General features: G+C 39.3%; 1 protein-coding gene across 1 annotated transcript; it reads left to right on the top strand.

The window, feature by feature from the left end:
• The first annotated feature begins 853 nt into the window (after positions 1-853).
• Positions 854-20176, top strand: plxdc2a (plexin domain containing 2a). The gene is made up of 13 exons (XM_047156657.2): positions 854-917; positions 4836-5068; positions 5166-5306; positions 8714-8783; positions 8870-8992; positions 9117-9235; positions 9323-9422; positions 9535-9636; positions 9829-9910; positions 10686-10746; positions 10852-11020; positions 19307-19461; positions 19778-20176. Exons 1-13 carry the CDS (start codon positions 854-856, stop codon positions 20003-20005), a joined length of 1647 nt encoding a protein of 548 aa, XP_047012613.2. The 3' UTR covers positions 20006-20176.
• The last annotated feature ends 73 nt before the right edge of the window (positions 20177-20249 follow it).

The following is a 20249-nucleotide window of genomic DNA, read 5'->3' as shown; positions in this document are numbered from 1 at the left end:
CGGAACAGATCTTTCCCTGACTACTGGGTCTATCAGCCATATGAGACATGTCACACATTCCTAATCCTCTCATTCTTCACAGAAACCAGTTTCCTCACTAGTGAGCCAAAATATATATATACACACACACACACAGAAAATATTTAGCATCAGAATAAATCTGTAGACTTGTGTCTGGATTTAATGATGAATGGTTACACTGACTAAAACCTTATCCTAAAGCAGTGGTATTTTTATATATTTTTTCATAGTGCTGACACAGTGTCCACTATCAATCTTCAGGAAACACTTATTCCGATGCCTAATAATTAAATGTGTCTACAGAAAGAATAAAACATTACTCATGGAAGGAACATTTCAAAATTTCTCATTTGTTACTTTTGTGGTCACCCAACTTGACCTGACCAAAAGTGCGCCGATTTCCATGCTGGGAAAGAAGCTTTTAAGTAACTCACTGGGTGCATATACACAGATCTACGGTATTTTTCATCAAACGGTCATTAAGGTTTAAGATGGATGCCACAAAAAAAAAGCCAAACTAAACATCCAAAGTGATCAAATAAAAAGCGATTTTGTTGTTGTTGTTGCTGAACAAATTGGTGGAACCAGCTTGCAGTCCAGCCACAACTGGCAGGCAGTAGTCTGACCACCCCCATTGTAGGTCCCCGTTGTAATCAGTTGTTGGTTGTCTGAGCTGTATGTAGGCACAGTGTATGTAAGCAAGTGTCAGATGAAAACACTGCCACTCGGAGCTGCAGAGCTACCAGAGTTAGAGCTCCTCAAAGGTGCTGTTTCAAAGCACAGTTTCAGGATTATTGATTACTCTGTGTTGGAAATGGCAACAAGATTCAACATGTTTCTTGGACTGTTCACAGCCATTCAGTTGAGGTTTACCATTGAGGAGCTGTCAAAAAGTGGTGAGTAAATGCTTGGAGATAGATGAAGCAGATTATTCAGTCTGTACTGTGTAGAAAATAAGTTTAGAATGAGTTAAATAAAAGAGAGATCATTTTTTATTTTTGTATTGAGCATGAAGTTCTGCCTATGCACCTGATATTGACTTGCACAGCAACAGTTCATGAGACTTTTACAAACCACAAGACAGAATACAGTATTGCAAGAGAGTTATTGTTTTTTTTTTTTGTTTTTTTTTAAAGTTAAAATAAAAATGGGTTTCTAAGCAACATTTACAGATTTTGTGTGATTATCATAGGCATAATTTAGGCTGCAAGCTGGGGACATATCCCCACCAGTTTTTGATATGTCCCTTTCGGTCCCTACAACTTTTTTTTTATTATTATTATTATTATTTTTTATCCATTCTCCTGGATTGTCCACATTACTTTTTGCTATGCCTGGTTTTGTCCAGAGCACTTTGATATGTCCAGTTTTTATTTCACAGCTCCAGTGTTTTAACATCTGGATACATTGGTGTGAGCCTGCATGCACATGTTGAGAACTTTACTACAATACAAATGCCACTGTCAATGCGCATATGTCTCTTATCTTTTTTTTTCCCTCCACATGCTTTTTGTAAGCTTGTTTTTACAGTCGCAGTAACAGGTAACCTGTCCTCCAAAGTCAACGATAACATTAACTTCAAATTTTTATTCATTTATTTATTATTATTATTATTTTTTTGCAGGTTGCTACTAGTAATTATAGATTCATTTACACAGCATTTACCTCTCAGTTATTGAAGAGGGCAGCATCCCTTGGCATACTGAGCTCTCTCTCTCGCTCTCTCTCACCACCCCATCATCCAGAGCACCACATGCTGGTGAGATTGCCACTGATATGGTTGAGTGGGTTTCCCTCATCATACCACATGCCAGCACAGCCTGCTCATTTGGCAGATTCAAAGGAGACCTATTTTAAGCCTTTTTACAAGATGTAATATAAGTCTCAGGTGAGCCCAGAATGTGTCTGTGAAGTTTCAGCTCAAAATACCTCACGGATCATTTATTATACCATTCTCAAAATGCCTTTTTTGGGTGAAGCAAAAACATGCTGTTTTGATGTGTGTCTCTTTAAATGCAAATGAGTTGCTGCACCCCGCCCCCTTTCCTGAAGAGCACAGCTCGTGCTTCGGATACTATGGCAACAGATCAGGAGAATTAATATGACTGACAAAGTAAATACCGGTGTCCAGCCCTATATGTATGAACCAGAGTCGGACACTGACGAAGGAGAGACTTCAGCAGAAGTAACAACTGTGAGAATGAACCAGGACGTTTCTGAATGGTTACTCCGTGAATACAATCAGAGACAATGGTAACTTTATCTGCATTAGCCATGGAATCTGCTAACAAGCTCATCCACAAATCAGTCTGGTGTAAAATGATTCTTGCAAAACGTACACAGTTTTCAAAAAGACAATCACCTTACTGTATTGTGCATAATAAAAGTGGTTTCAAGTTTTTAACAAAATGACAACATAGCTCTCATCTCTGTGAATACAATCAGAGACAATGGTAACTAGCCACATTAGCCGTGGAATCTGCTAACAAGGTCATTCAGAAAGGAGATTTGCAAACATTCATAAAATATAAAGTGCGATACTTATGTCTTCTGGATATGAAGCCGGATCACGAACAGTCGGTACTGATCCATTCATGAGAATCAAGTTTTTAGCAAATCCTGCTTTGTATTGACCCTCGTTCACAATGCAGTCTGGTGTGAAATGATTTAAGGTATTTTTGGGACACATTTCCTTCAAAAATAAAACTTCTCCAGCCAACAACCGAACGTTTACTAAGCTGAGACAATCTTCTGTAGCTGAGACAGTCTTCTTATCACAGTAGCTGCTCCAGCATGGAAAACATGGCAGACTGTGTGCATCACACGCAGGGGAGGAGCTATGCTAATAGGGCAGAGTCCCTGGGTGGGGCTTGTTCCAATGTGACGTCACGATAGGGTGAAAAGAAAAACGGATCATTTTGAGACACTTTATGATTTATTGGGGGGGGAAAGGAGTGGGTGGATTTTACCATTGTATGGTAGTTTTGTACACACACTGCCGACACACGTTTTTCATCAAACACCATTTAAATATGAATTTTGCATAATAGGTCTCCTTTAACCTCTTGGTCTCGCATTGAAACGTGATCCCTGCAACCAAAGCAAACCACATGATTCACTGCAGTAAACATAGATTCAGAGGGAATACTGGCCACTCTGTCTTACCAATCAATGTGTGGCAGATAATACTGTGCTCGCCAGTTTCGGTTGGCCACTATGGGAGGCTCCAGCCCTTGCTAGCATGCTTACATTGTTAACTACAACCGTATTTGACAAAATCCCATGTACCACAGACAGAGATCCTTGCGCCGGTGAGAGTAGAATGGACTACGATCAATTCGGAGGCACAAGGTTTTCTCTCAAAAAAAAGAGTACATTAACCTATTAGAATTTGGGTGGCCTGGGTGGGCCTAAAGTTCTTCCTACCTGTGTTGAGATTTATCCTGATCTGTTCCAACAACATATTGATGGTCAGGTACATGAATCACTAGGGTGGCACGATATTAAAAGAACGCTCTACACCTTGCACAGAAGCTCCAAAAGTGGGCTCACTTATGGTTAGCCTCACTGACAGCAAATTACCGACCAGGTCAGTAAAGTGGTACAGCTGCTGCTCTGTTAAGGCAGCAGATATGCCCAGAAAATTACATTTTCACCCAGAGACAGGCGACAGATCTGGGTAAGTCAGCGATTCCCTGTCGAGTATGGTTTTTCCCAAACTGGGCAGTTGAAGACTTTTTCCAGTGTACATCTTGCTCAGATATACCATGATGCAAATTATTAATGACTAGTGAGTAGGATTATGTGACTAAATAATTCCACACTGAGTTGCCAGTTTATTACTTATCTAGTTGCGTGTTGTGTCCCAGCACGAATTTGCCTGGGCTTCATACTGGATGCACTGGACCATGTTTTACCATACAGAATCTTGTGCCATGCTATACCACTTTGTACCACACAGCAATTTTCCACTAATGTTGCATTATGTAATACCATATAAACCATCCAGAAACTATTCTATTGTGCAGTTACTGCAAATTTGACAGCTGCAAACAGCTCTTTCAGTCTTATCCCAAAGAATATGTTGCCATAAATTTCAGTGCATGTCCTAATTTGGGCCAGGAAACCAATCCCTGTATCATCACACTGCCAGGGCTTTTTGTTGACAGCAAATAAGATGATCAGACAACATCTATCAGACTTTTTTCCACTCTCGTGTTGTTCAGTTTTAATGGCCACTGGAGACATGTTTTTTTTTTTGTTGTTGTTGTTCTCATACAACGTTATCACCTGACATGGACTGTTCTAACCCATCCTCCAGTAAGTGGTGCATTCTGAGAGTACATTCTGCACACTGATGTTGAATTTAGTTATGATTTGCCCAGTTGTGGCCTGTCTGTTTGCTTCCACTATTTTCTGAATTTTCCTTTGACCTCTGTGATCCACAACATGTTTTTGTCTAAAAGATCACCAGGCATTGGTTTCTGTTCCTTTGCACGCCATTCTCTGTAAATCCTTAAAGTTTTTGTGTAAAAATACCAAACATTTGGAAAATGCTACAACCAGCATGCCCAATAGCAAGCTCAAAGTCACTGCCTGATTTACACTACACACTGTAGTCATGTGAAATATTGTTGAAGTCCAGGAGTTTTATGAAGGTGACCTAAGAAATTAGCTAGTGTGTATGTGTGTATATATATATATATATATATATATATATATATATATATATATATATATATATATATATATATATATATATATATATATATATATATATGATGGTGAATGCATTTTTTTTTTTTTTTAAGCAGCAGTGACCTGTGCAGAACTTGAAGGCTTTCGTGAATTGCAGCGTGCAGCAACAGGTCTGAAAATCCAAAAAGAGAAAGAGAAGAGTGGTCTGCCCTCCTCTACACCACCCAATCATGCTTGGGCCAGTCATATTCAGGAGCACGGGCATTACCAGGAGCATGGCAGGTCTGGAACTGAACGCCACCCTGAAGTTTTAACTAATAAGAAAGATGCCAACAGCTCTCATGTCAAGGTATTCAATTACTTTTGTAACTGAAAGCTCAAGAAATATAAACCTGGGACTTACGTTTGTAACTTACATATAATATATGTCTCTTCTTGTCTGACAGCAAGACATAGATCATATCTACTACATTTCAAAAATCTACCAGCCCATAGATGCTGCAGCCAAGGACTTGTGGGTAAATTTGAAACAGATGGACAAAGGAAAGGTTCATGGAGTCCTTTCTGACACCCACAGACAAGCTTTGGTATGTCTACACATCCCATTATTAACTGAAATTGATTGGTAATATTTCTGATGCAATAAGTGCATCTTCAAAACAACAGCTTTTTAGGTGTTTAATTTAGGATATTATTGCTGACATGTTATTGATATCACCTTAGTAACTAAAATCTCCCTGTTTATAGGAATACGGTTGAGAATGGTTTCTCATTATGATAAAATGAAATGATGTGATTTGATTGGCTATCAGGGGCATGGTGGCTTAGTGGTTAGCATGTTTTCCTCACACCTCCAGCGTTAAGGGTTCGAATTTGCGGACTTGTGCGTGTTTGGATGTTCTCCCCGTGCTGAGGGGGTTTTCTCCGGGTACTCCGGTTTCCTCCCCAGTCCAAAGACATACATTGTAGGCTGACTGGTATGTCAAAAAGTATCCATAGTGTATGAATGAGTGTGAGAATGTGTGTGTGATCGTGCCCTGTGATGGATTGGCACTCGTCCAGGTTGGCCCCCACCTTGTGCCCCATGCCCCCTGGTTCCAGGTTCCCTATAACCCAGTAAGGTGTTATGTGTGTGGCACTACATTTGGAAAACCTGGCAGTGATGCCCACAGTTAAAGTAATTAAGAGTATAATGTAAGGGTTTAAGACTATACCGGACATTCTATATAATTTATAATATAGTCCCCTCCAAAAGTATTGGAACGATGAGGTCAATTCTATTGTGTTTCAGTTGACAATTGGGTTTAAGCTCAAAAGATGAACATGAGATGATAGAACAGAAATTCAGCTTTCATTGTCCTGATATTTACAGCTACATGTGTTGAACAACTTAGAACACGGCACCTTTTGTTTGAACCTACACATTTTTCAAATGATCAAAAATATTGGAACATGCTACTGACAGGTATTTCTTGTTGCCCAGGTGTGCCCTGTTAGATTGATTGTTTAAACAATTATTAGCTCTGAATGTCTACTTTTAGTATGAGCCCTGGGTTTCACTTGTGGATATTGCATTTGTTGTTAAGAAGGATAAACTAATATGAAGCCCAGAGGACTGTAGAGACCGCTACAGTGCAGTGGAACCTCAGTGGTTGGACTTCTGATCGGAAGGTCACGAGTTAAAATTAATTTGCCCTTGAGCAAGGCCCTTAACCATCTACCGCTCAGGTGTATAAATGGGATATATGTAAGTTATGTATGTAAGTGTGCCGTAAATGTTAAAAGGTGAGCATTTTGAAGCGGAGAAAGCTAGCACTGGGCTCACTAACATTTTGAAACGTTATGAAAAAGAAACTCCTGTGTTTCTAACACAACATTATCGGTTTTGACTCCTTTTTCCAAGGGGGCACGATAGCTTAGTGGTTAGCACATTTGCCTTGCACCTCCAGGGTTGGGGGCTGTGATTCTTGCCAATGCACTGCATATAGAAAATACAAATTTCTATATAGAAATCAGGGTGAAAAATGATGAAAAGTTGAGATGCTTGACTTCTGCTTGAGATTAATTTATATCCAAATATGACATAAATACATTGTTATTCCATGTATGTACTAATATATACAGTGAGGGAAAAAAGTATTTGATCCCCTGCTGATTTTGTACGTTTGCCCACTGACAAAGAAATGATCAGTCTATAATTTTAATGGTAGTTGTATTTGAACAGTGAGAGACAGAATAACAACAAAAAAATCCAGAAAAACGCACGTCAAAAATTTTATAAATTAATTTGCATTTTAATGAGGGAAATAAGTATTTGACCCCTCTGCAAAACATGACTTAGTACTTGGGTTAAAAACCCTTGTTGGCAATCACAGAGGTCAGACGTTTCTTGTAGTTGGCCACCAGGTTTGCACACATCTCAGGAGGGATTTTGTCCCACTCCTCTTTGCAGATCTTCTCCAAATCATTAAGGTTTCGAGGCTGACGTTTGGCAACTCGAACCTTCAGCTCTCTCCACAGATTTTCTATGGGATTAAGGTCTGGAGACTGGCTAGGTCACTCCAGGACCTTAATGTGCTTCTCTTTGAGCCACTCCTTTGTTGCCTTGGCCGTGTGTTTTGGGTCATTGTCATGCTGGAATACCCATCCACGACCCATTTTCAATGCCCTGGCTGAGGGAAGGAGGTTTTCACCCAAGATTTGACGGTACATGGCCCCGTCCATCGTCCCTTTGATGCGGTGAAGTTGTCCTGTCCCCTTAGCAGAAAAAAACCCCCAAAGCATAATGTTTCCACCTCCATGTTTGACGGTGAGGATGGTGTTCCAGGGGTCATAGGCAGCATTCCTCCTCCTCCAAACACGGCGAGTTGAGTTGATGCCAAAGAGCTCCATTTTGGTCTCATCTGACCTCAACACTTTCACCCAGTTGTCCTCTGAATCATTCAGATGTTCATTGGCAAACTTCAGACGGGCATGTATATGTGCTTTCTTGAGCAGCGGACCTTGCGCGCGCTGCAGAATTTCAGTCCTTCACGGCGTAGTGTGTTACCAATTGTTTTCTTGGTGACTATGGTCCCAGCTGCCTTGAGATCATTGACAAGATCCTCCCGTGTAGTTCTGGGCTGATTCCTCACTGTTCTCATGATCAATGCAACTCCACGAGGTGAGATCTTGCATGGAGCCCCAGGCCGAGGGAGATCGACAGTTCTTTTGTGCTTCTTCCATTTGCGAATAATCGCACCAACTGTTGTCCCCTTCTCACCAAGCTGCTTGGCAATGGTCTTGTAGCCCATTCCAGACTTGTGTAGGTCTACAATCTTGTCCCTGACATCCTTGGAGAGCTCTTTGGTCTTGGCCATGGTGGAGAGTTTGGAATCTGATTGATTGATTGCTTCTGTGGACAGGTGTCTTTTATACAGGTAACAAACTGATATTAGGAGCACTCCCTTTAAGAGTGTGCTCCTAATCTCAGCTCGTTACCTGTATAAAAGACACCTGGGAGCCAGAAATCTTTCTGATTGAGAGGGGGTCAAATACTTTTTTCCCTCATTAAAATGCAAATTAATTTATAAAATTTTTGACATGCGTTTTTCTGGATTTTTTTGTTGTTATTCTGTCTCTCACTGTTCAAATACAACTACCATTAAAATTATAGACTGATCATTTCTTTGTCAGTGGGCAAACGTACAAAATCAGCAGGGGATCAAATACTTTTTTCCCTCACTGTGTATATATATATATATATATATATATATATATATATATATATATATATATATATATATATATATATATATATATATATATATATATATATATATATACACACACACACACACACACTAATATATATATATATATATATATATATATATATATATATATATATATATATATATATATATATATATATATATATATTAATGTGTATTAGGTTTTGCTGGACATTCTCTATTTTGGAATTCAATTCAATAATTTGGTTATTCTTTTACAGACAGTGAACTTGTCCTTTGCGTTTCCTTATTATGGACATTTACTGAGAGAGATAACAGTGACTACTGGTGGTGAGTTCTTAACAATGTCCTAAATAAATGTACTATAAAGATGTATTTTTAGTAAAATATCGTGAAGAATCTTCCAATATCCACAGGTTTTCTCTACACAGGAGACGTGATCCATAGGATGCTGACAGCAACTCAGTACATTGCTCCACTCATGGCTAACTTTGACCCGAGTATTTCCCCAATGTCCACCATCATTTACTCTGATAATGGTACAGTGGAGCGCTGCACGTATTCCGTTCATTCCCCCCACCCTCCCGGTTTATAAATTTGTAGTACTAAACATCAGAATAAAAGAGGCGATTATGTGATTTAGCTAATCTCTGTGGTTCACAGGCACAGCTCTTATTGTGCAGTGGGACCATGTTTATCTGCAGGATGACCCAGATTTGGGCAGTTTCACTTTCCAGGCTTCATTGCACAGTGATGGCAGGATCACCTTTGCTTACAAAGAGGTTTGACTTTGTATGATTTTCATGGCAAAAATAGTCAAAAAAAAAGCACTGTTTTGCCAACTAATGCTGTTTAAATTTACTTCTCAGATTCCTGTTGCTATCAATGAGATTAGGTCAGAGAATCACCCAGTGAAAGTTGGTCTTTCTGATGCATTTATGGTGCTTCATAAGATTCAGAGGATCCCAGGTACAAGTTGCATGCTAGTCTTTCAGAATCTTTTCATTCTGTGTAATCTATTTAAACAATATTAGCATATGGACTCAGACATGCAACTCTAAGAACCGGTGTACTTCTACAGACACAGACATCCGAAGGAGAACAATATACGAGTACCATCGAGTTGAGCTGTTGAAATCCAAAATTACCAACTACACTATCATTGAGTTGCTGCCTCTTCCAAGTGAGTCTCTCTTAGCTAAATGAGATCAGTGTTTTTTTCTGTCTTCGAGACCATCATGACAAAAGTGTCATTTTTCTCAGTGTAGTGGTGTGTATTTATTTGTTTAGTGTGAGTCAACCAGAATGTTCTTCCCCTTTTGTCACCTCTATGTTAAATTATGCCACTGTTTCCTGTTCATCCCAATTGCACTAGCCTGCCTGCAGTTCTCCAGCTGTGACAGCTGTGTTACAGCTCATATCGGCTTCAACTGTAGCTGGTGCAGACGCCTACGAAGGTGCCATTCATTTATGCACTTTTTTTTTTTTTTTTTTTTAGCATTTTATCATTTAGTGTTTATAGATCATTTAGATCTGCTGTGCCTTATAAAATAAAATGTCCATAGATAGATGGAGAAAAAAAAAAACATTTGGAGGAAAGAGGTGGGGGGGAGCGTTGTCGATGTGAACGAGTGTGTGATTAGGTGTCTATGATGGAGCTGCATCATATTCAGTATGTATTCCTGAGTCACACCAAGTGGTCCCAGGATAAGCTGCACATCCACCATGTCCCTGACCAGTTATTAATAATGAGTGAATGTGTTATAAAAACACTCATTGCTTACTTTAATAGGAACACCTGTACCCATACATATTCATGGATTTATCCAATCAGCAGCCTCGCAGCAGATACAGGTCAAAATTTTCAGAATGTTTAGTGAGTGTGATGTGAACATTGACTTTGAAGCTCTTGACCTGTATCTGCATGAGCAAGGAAGGGTACAGGTATTCATTTTAAAGTGGGTAGTGAAAGAGAGAGAGACAGACAGACAAACAGACAGACAGACACCGACCTGAAATGGGTATCAAATTGCAGAGTCTATGCAAAAATGTTTCTGAATAAAGTTAAACCACAAATTTGACAAATGTAGTTTCTGTTAACACACACTAGAGGGGGAATGGGAACTACTCTGACGTGACCCTGTAGAAAGAACAGAAGCAGTACAACGACTTCAAAGTCCTATCCTGTACGTTTGTAAAAATTTCAAGAAATTGTATTTGTCTGGTGCACAGATGTTCCAGTGGCTTTGACCGAAATCGTCAGGATTGGGTTGACAGTGGTTGTTTGGATGAGGTAATGGCATGTTAACACTGTCACAGTGTTAATCATCCTATATTGCCATCATCCTATATTTCCTTTATTACAATTATTATTAACTGCATTTCGATGCATTTTCAGATAAAGAACCAGAGCTGCAGTGAAACAATCAAACAATATGCTGTAAGCACTGGGCCTGCAATCAATAACACAGCAACATCTACAGCCACAGCCCAGCCCAGCAGATACAGCAGTGTCATCAGCACTGTATCATCCACAAATGCTCATCCCACCACCATCTCTGCTGAGCGTGAGTACAGTTAAGTGTTCACTAAGACTGTAATAATACTATTGTTTCTATTACAGAAATGATTTTCAGGTCAGTTCCAACCTTACGATTAGTTGAATATCAAAACATTAATACCAAAAAATAATATATGAATGACTGGACAGGACCTATGTCTATTATTTACACTCACACAAAATCAAACCTTTTTTGGGAATGTTTGGGAACAAAATGGGACTGCATACAAGAAAAATCTGATATCTACTGTAAAAAATGGTGGCAGTTTATTGATGTTTTCTGGATTGTGGTTCAGGACATCACAGAGACTGATGACATCATGAACTCTTGAGTACCAGGATATTTCAGTCCAAACCCTGGTTGCCTTAAGGCCATAGATACAGCTTTTAACAACATGCTAAAGCAAACATACTTCTAAATCAACGCAGAAATAGTTAAAGAAACATAAAATCTGTGTTTTGCAATCTCTCCATGTACCCTTGAAGAGAGAACTCCCAATGTACACACTTAATGATATGACAGAGCTAAAAACGTTCTGCATGGAGGAGTGGACCAAGTTCCCTCCAACCTCCACCTGTTCATTGTAAGAGGGCTGAATATTTAGAAATGGAAATTATATAGAATGAATATGGCACTACATTAAAACTCTATGTTTGAGCTTAAAAAAAAATCACTTGTATGTGTTACTCTGTTTATATGTATATTGATTTTTGTTCATTTTCATGAAGTGTACCAATAATTCTGGAGAGCCCTGTATGTGTAACATGAATGTTCAGAATGAAATATGCATAAAGAAAATATATAGAAAGAGGATGAGTCAGTGGAACCAACCCTACTGTTTACCAGGCAAACAGCCTACAGGAAAGCACAGGCTATATATATATATATATATATATATATATATATATATATATATATCATGTTTACACAGTCTTACTCATACATTCAGCCTGCCTCATCAAACATAACAATGCTATAAATCTACCAGGAAGTGACAGTGTGGCTTACATCAACTCAACTTCACATTCCATGACGCCCAGTGCCAAGTCTTTCCTTTAATAAAACTCTGTAAATTAGATTGGAGTGGTTCAAGTATGCAATTTATCATATATAATATTTGCCCTCAGGCTGAATTATTGTTGCATGATGTTGTTGAATGAGATTTAGAGACAGAAAAATACTAGATATTCGAGGTAAACATGAGTCAGTTATATATATATTCTGTTTTGCTTCTTCCCTGCAGAAGGCACAAATATTGCACCTCCTTTGACTGAAGATAGATGTACAGTGCATCCGGAAAGTATTCACAGCACTTCAATTTTTCCACATTTTGTTATGTTTACAGCCTTATTCCAAAATGGATTAAATTAAAATTCTAAGAAACAATACCCCATAATGACAACGTGAAAGAAGTTCGTTTGAAATATTTGCAAATTTATTAAAAATAAAAAACAAAACAAAAAACACATGTACATAAGTATTTACAGCCTTTGCCATGACATTCAAAATTGAGCTCAGGTGCATCCTGTTTCCACTGATCATCCTTGAGATGTTTCTACAACTCGATTGGAGTCCACCTGTGGTAAATTCAGTTGATTGGACATGATTTGGAAAGGCACACACCTGTCTATATAAGGTCCCACAGTTAACAATGCATGTCAGAGCACAAACCAAGCCATGAAGTCCAAGGAATTGTCTGGAGACCTCTGAGACAGGATTGTATCGAGGCACAGATCTGGAGAAGGGTACAGAAACATTTCTGCAGCATTGAAGGTCCCAATGAGCACAGTGGCCTCCATCATCCGTAAATGGAAGAAGTCTGAACCAGCAGGACTCTTCCTAGACTGAGCGATCGGGGAGAAGGGCCTTAGTCGGGGAGGTGACCAAAAACCCGATGGTCACTCTGACAGAGCTCCAGCATGTTTCTGTGGAGAGAGGAGAACCTTCCAGAAGAACAACCATCTCTGCAGCACTCCACCAATCAGGCCTGAATGGTAGAGTGGCCAGATGGAAGCCACTCCTCAGTAAAAGGCACATGACAGCCCGCCTGGAGTTTGCCAAAAGGCACCTGAAGGACTCTCAGACCAAAGATTGAACAAAGATTGAACTTATTGACCTGAATCGCAAGCGACATGTCTGGAGGAAACCAGGCACCACTCATCACCTGGCCAATACCATCCCTACAGTAAAGCATGGTGGTGGCAGAATCATGCTGTGGGGATGTTTTTCAGTGGCAGGAGCTGCGAGACTAGTCAGGATCGAGGGAAAGATGAATGCAGCAATGAACAGAGACATCCTTGATGAAAACCTGCTCCAGAGCGCTCTGGACCTCAGACTGGGGTGAAAGTTCGTCTTACAAAAGAACAACGACCCTAAGCACACAGCCAAGATAACAAAGGAGTGGCTACAGGACAACTCTGTGAATGTCCTTGAGTGGCCCAGCCAGAGCCCAGACTTGAACCCGATTGAACATCTCTGGAGAGATCTGAAAATGACTGTGCACCGACGCTCCCCATCCAACCTGATGGAGCTTGAGAGATCCTGCAAAGAAGAATGGGAGAAACTGCCCAAAAATAGGCGTGACAAGCTTGTAGCATCATGCTCAAAAAGACTTGAGGCTGTAATAGGTGCCAAAGGTGCTTCGACAAAGTATTGAGCAAAGGGTGTGAATACTTATGTACATGTGCTTTTTTTTTTTTTTTTTTTTAATAAATTTGCAAAGATTTCCAACAAACTTCTTTCATGTTGTCATTATGGGGTATTGTTTGTAGAATTTCAAGGAAAATAATGAATTTAATCCATTTTGGAATAAGGCTGTAACATAACAAAATGTGGAAAAAGTGAAGCGCTGTGAATGCTTTCCGGATGCACTGTATCTCACTGAAAAGTCTCTGTCCATCTAAAAACCTTATGTTATATTGTTTTGTTTGATAAAACTTGACAAATTTGGTCTATAGAAAATGCTAGTTATTTACGTGGCTGTCGTTCTACACAGGATAACTGCCAGGGACAGTTAAAAACACCTGGATATCTTTTTTTGCACATACATGTTGAAACCTTACTACAAAGTCATGCAGTGATATAGCATTTTACTATAAAACATCATTATCAATGGCTATCTGTCTCTGGAACGTTCTCACCAATTTCTTGCCAGTTTGGCACTGGTTCTGAGTGACAGGGATCCGTAGCGGTTTTACAGTAGTCATTAGACTCACAGTCACAAACATAAGTTGCATTCTAGTTCACCGCTCATAACCTGATGAACCTATACCAAAATGTCATGAGGAACCAACTCACCCTAGGACTGACTGGAAAGGTGCTCAGATATGACTGTTGTGCTCAGTCAATGGAAGGAGTGATGTTGGTTTTTCTGATGTCCAGTGGCACAGACTGCTGAGTACTACCCACAGAGTGGCATGCCGCAGCAGAGGCCGGGTATCTAGCCTACCTGTTTGCCATGGTCAGTCACTCTCAGTGAGGCCAATTATGTGTGGGCCCATTTGAGTAGCTTCTGTGCCAAATGAAGAGCACCATCTGATCTTATGATGCCCTGGCAGTTGATATACCTGACCATCAAAACATTGTCTGAGTGGACTAGAACATGGTGGTGGCTCAGAAATGACAGGGAGATTTTGAGGGCTAGATAGAGTGCTCTCAGTTCCAGTTGACTGAGGTTTCCATTCTCACACTGGGGCTCCATGCATCTCCCACACCATTGTTGCTACACTGCTCTGCAGCCAATGAAGCATCTGTGCTGCTTAATTGTCCCTGATGGGGTACTGCTTCCATGCAAACCGCTCCCTGGAGATAAGCCTTGATCTTACAGGGTTATGGATCGTGACCCTCTCATTGAAATGAGGACATGCTATCTGTCATATTTGGGGTTTAGCTGTAGGCTGATGACCCATTTCTGAAAGCTTCTTAATTCCAGCAACCCTAAGGGAAATTCTGTTGCAGCTGCAGTTCACAATCCAAGCATCCTGAACCAGAAAAGTAATGTCCATCGCATAGTGGGACTACAATCCAAGTGGTTTAGACATGTTCCACTAACCCAGAAGTAGCAGCCCCTAGGGCTAATTTGAGAAATTCACTCCTATCCATATACAATCCCCTCTGAAGGTAGTGGAACAGCAAGGCCAGTTCTTTTGTTTCTGCTATACTCTGAAGCCATTTGAGATCAAAAGATGAACGAGATGATGGATCCGAATTTCAGCTTTCATTTCCATCTATTCCATATAAAAAGGATAAACCAACATGAAGACCAGAGAGCTGTCTATGTGAGAAAAGAAAACCATTCTGAAGCTGAGAAAAGAGGGAAAATCTATCAGAGATTGCACAAGCACTGAAATATAGAGGCCATACCACAAGATGCAAACCACTCATCAGCAGTAAGAATAGGAAGGCCATATTGAAATTCACATAGAAATACAGAGATGAGCCACATAAGTTCTGGAACCAAGAGTAACCTATTTACAATCCTGTAAAATTAGCCTAAAACACCTATCCAAGGCATACCCAAAATCAAAAGCTGTTCTTGAACCATTTGGAGTGTGGTTTTGGTCTCTTTTGAAAGATGAAGTTTTTTCCCAAGTAAATGCTACTGGTATTGAGTAATAGAAGTGTGGACACTGAAATAGAAGTTGTTGTTTTTTATCCCCACCTCAATTTATTTGCATATAGATGCTTGGAGATGTTAGCTGGAAAACACAATGGGATCACAACATGAAGCCTTATGTAGTCCAGGTTTAAAACTAACAGAAAATGAATATTTTACACGTTTTTCTAAGGGTATGTTCATGTGTTTTCCAAAATCAACTTTTAGAGACTCTAAAGGACCCTTGGTAACCATGGACACATACCGAGGATAAACAGGCTATTACTCTTGATTTTCGCATAACTTTGGGCACTCATGAAATGTTACACATCTGAACTATCATATGCCAAATCCAGCAATGCATAAAATGCATATTCATAATTCAAACTGAAGCTTATTTATGTTTGAATATAAAGGTTTGTATTAAATTTATTATACATACACACACACATATACACACATATAAATATATATACATACATATATATATACACACACACACACACATATATATATATATATATATATATATATATATATATATATATATATATATATATATATATAAATGTACAGTTTTAATAATATATTTTATTATTATAATAAAATTCTTACTTGTCTCCCTCCAGAAACATTGCCTCTGCCTCTGAGTCAATATATGAATCATCACTATTTATTTCTGAATCTCCATCCCCAGACTTGGCGCTTTCACGCTGAATACATTCTTCCAGCACATCTTTTAGCGAGTATTTTCTTTTCCTCGTCCGATTCTCCATAATTCACCTCCCAAAAGTCAATAACAGTCACAAAACTACAGTTTTCACCTTTTACACACAGACGCACAAAACACTTGGCACTGTTTCACCAGCTTTACGCATCGACTTCTTAGTTGTCGAGTTGAAACTTCCCACTAAAGCAGCATTTCATTGGCTATACGATGTGCCAATCATCCACACAATTGGTTGCAATTGGCTCAATCTTTTCAATCAGAAGATAAAAAGATGTTGAATTTACCATCACTCCCTCAGCAGCTGTATTAGAAACCCCCTTGCAGCAGTGTTTACTAGTTTTTTTTGTTTTGTTTTTTTTTTTTAATTTAATGCCAGGGTAATGTAACAAGTAGTGTTATAAATTTACATAAGATTTTATAAACTAATATATATATATATATATATATATATATATATATATATATATATATATATATATATATATATACACACACATATACACACACACACATACATACACACACACACACACACACACACACACACACAAACCCTTGAGGGATGCGTTGGTTGCTACCACCTCCCGGCAAGAGGGAATATTCCCCAACGGTACACCTGCTGTCAAAAAGGCTGGTGAAGTCTACCTTCAGAGGGCATGCACAACTGCGAGTCACTACGATCCACCGATGACGTTGACGGACTGGGTCCAGCAGAAGGCTGTTGCTCCACACCTGCAGGGGCCGCAGGTGAAGCAGTCCCAGAGGAATTACAGAAGTGGCAGACATCAGCATTACGATCAACCTCAATAACATCCTATGCTGGAGAGACGCCCCCAGACGAAACTGGGCAAGAATATTTAGGATGTCTGTCATCTGAGACAGAGACAGAGACAGAGAGGCTCGGATTGTGGATGAATCGATCGAGCCTTCATACACCTCGTAAACACTCGAGGGGCTAAAGAAAGACCAGCGTGTAGGATCCTAAACTGGTAAATCTGGTTTCTGAAGCTGAAGTGTAGGAACTTCCTGACTACATGACTTCATTGGTATTTATTTTCTCAACCTATCTGGATGGCGCTGCGATCATCCACTACTTGTTGGACCGTCTCTGGCAGTCAGGAGGAATGAAACAGAACTGCTGCACACACACTGAATGCAGAGTCAATCGGGTTTACCATTTCAAAAAGCAACGAGCGAAAATAAAATCTAAATATAATTTTCGATGTCCGTTGCACTTTTAAGACCTTTGAAACGTGGATTTAAAATATTTTAATGCTAATTAAGGCCTTATTTTTATATTAAGGAATTTAAGAGTTTTTAAGGACCCGTGGAAACCCTATATAAGTTCAAATAAAGTTTCCATGGAAAGGTCACAATGCAGCGGCCATTTTGATGTCAAGATACCAGGAATGTTTACATGTATGATGGAGAACACGTGAAGGATTTGGCACATCTGCTGGTAACTTGAAATGACACAGCAACAGTCCATGGGTATTGATTGACGGTGTGTTTTGGACTAAATATTTTTACTTAATTGGATACTTTGGACCTTTACCAATGTAACAAGACTGTTTTTGTTAGGATGTTATCAATCAGTGGACTATTATAAGGCTTCATAGGTGAGTTGCCTCAATTTTGTAATTGTTTGTTTGTATGTTGGTGGTCTGATAGACATTGATTGTAGCTGCTGTTGTGATTGTATCTTGAGATGATTTGCATCAATCAAATCACAAGAATCTTAGCTTCCCAAAGATATGTCGCATGTCGTACACGCAGAAATTGTGTACATAACATAGTATTGTACTTAACAACGCTTACTGCTACCAAAGTGATGAAGAAAGAAATAAAGGATCTGCTCATGATCCAAAACATCCTATTTTGGGGCAAGGAAGCAGCACAATGTCCTCAGCAGAACAGGGAAGCAGAGCGACAAAGACAAAGAGTCTCCTACTCTCCTCATCCAGTCTATCCAACTTAGCCCAAATGTCCCTCCTGCCCTGCCTTGCCATTCCAATACTTTCAGAGGGGACAATATCCCCGGAACCCACTAACTTTGCAAGTTCAGCAGTGTGTGGGCCTTATGATGTGGGAAACCCACTCGAAAATCTAGAGGTGGATATCACAAGCCAGCAATTTATTAGATTGCAAGTGACATGAGTAAAGGAGCTCAGGTCAAGGACAACACCGTTCAAGACATAGACTGAGAGATGAGTGCTGTGCAAACAGAATTCATAAATAACTGAAAAATGAAGAAGTTCACCAGCTTTGGAGGACCAGTTACATGCCGCTCCGACCATACTGTTATGCAGATAGTGCCAAAATATTCAGAAAAAGTCCGACATGTATGAGATGAGGTGAATAAAGGGACAGATAGGGAACAAGTGGTAGTTTACTGTAAAATACCATGTCATACGATCACCATGTGACTTTGTGGTAAGGTCTCAGCAGACAATACAAGTAAATAAAATTCGAGAAAACGTTACAAATTATCAGCACAAACAAAATCGGTGTACATTTAGACCTTATTTTTGTTTGTTTTTGTAATAGAGGAATTAATGGTCTGGAACTGTTTACAGACTAAATACAGTACATACCAACTCATCCTATACAGGACATTTAAAAGACTCTATTCATCAGCAACGCTTTAATTTCCTCTGTTTATTTTTGTTTCTATTCATTTGTTATTTATTTACATGTATTCTTGTTCATTTGTATATTTTCTTTATTTAATGACCATAATTGTTATATTTTGGCATGCTGTCTTGTTTGAATTTTGAGTTTGAATTCATATATGAACAGTACTATCTAAACAAAATATTATTATTATTATTATTACTATCATTATTATTATTATTATTATTATTATTATTATTATTATTATTATTATTAATGCTGTTGTTGTTATAGTTAACACAATTAAGCATATAGTAGGTGCTTGAGAATTGTTTGATGGTGTTTGCTCTGACAGCCTCTGAGGCAGGGAGGGCAGGCGGACAACGTGAAAGGCAGACTGCTCTACTTGTTAGCATCCTACTCATCATACTGCTGATGGTGGCTGCAGTACTGGCTACATTTTACATGTACCGACATCCCACCTCCAGTGCCAGCCTCTTCTTCATTGAGGTCAGCACATAAGCCCTTTTTTTATTTTTAGCAAGTTTCATTTCATGCAAATCTGAAATGACAAATTATGCCATTGGCAAGGACAAGATGTACTTTTTAAATGTGTTCATTTGGTAGATACTTTAGCCCAAAGCGACATACAAAGTGGACAGAATCTAATTCAAGCATTTAGCAGAGCAGGTAAGGGTTAAGGTCAGGGATTTAGCAGTTAGTAAACATTACATTACCTTAGTAATACAGTACCTTAACTACTATGCACGTTTCACTATTCCTGTGTAAAACCAATCTGTTTAACTCTATTCTCCCGCGTGTTCAGAGACGGCCAACACGCTGGCCTGTGATGAAGTTTCGGCGAGGTTCTGGCCACCCAGCCTACGCTGAAGTGGAGGCTATGGGACGAGACAAAGAAGGCTTCATTTTAACAGAGCCTAAGGATGGCTTCATCACTGCAGATCGCAGAGAGAGCTCGATTACAACAGACCAAAGAGACGGCTTCATTGTGCCTGATCAAAAAGAAAGATTCCTCGCAGTGGGACATCGCTGACACGCATTGAACTCACTCTGAAAGAGACTGGAAAAGAAACATACCTCGGAACAGTTGTTACGTTTCCTGTTAACTGTCTTTTATTGTTCTAACAAATGCTGACACTGAATTGTAAAAATATCGATTGGATATTTTGAAAATGAAATCAATGTTTTGTTGTCAAAAATTTATTTGCACTAGCTATTTTTTTTAATAATGTAAAAAGGAGATTCCCTTCCACTGTGTGTATATATATATATACACA

The sequence above is a fragment of the Ictalurus punctatus genome, chromosome 7 (genome assembly GCF_001660625.3).
Source record: "Ictalurus punctatus breed USDA103 chromosome 7, Coco_2.0, whole genome shotgun sequence".
NCBI lineage: Eukaryota > Metazoa > Chordata > Actinopteri > Siluriformes > Ictaluridae > Ictalurus > Ictalurus punctatus.
The sequence above is the reverse complement of the archived record's forward strand: the minus strand, read 5'-3'. Positions and strand labels throughout refer to the sequence as shown.

Bases quoted from the DNA above. Each gene is read 5' to 3' on its own strand.
- plxdc2a (XM_047156657.2), top strand. From the start codon at position 854: ATGTTTCTTGGACTGTTCACAGCCATTCAGTTGAGGTTTACCATTGAG. The intron at 5,069-5,165 runs GTATTCAATTAC...CTTGTCTGACAG, and splicing joins CCAACAGCTCTCATGTCAAG to CAAGACATAGATCATATCTA. The intron at 8,993-9,116 runs GTACAGTGGAGC...TGTGGTTCACAG, and splicing joins CATCATTTACTCTGATAATG to GCACAGCTCTTATTGTGCAG.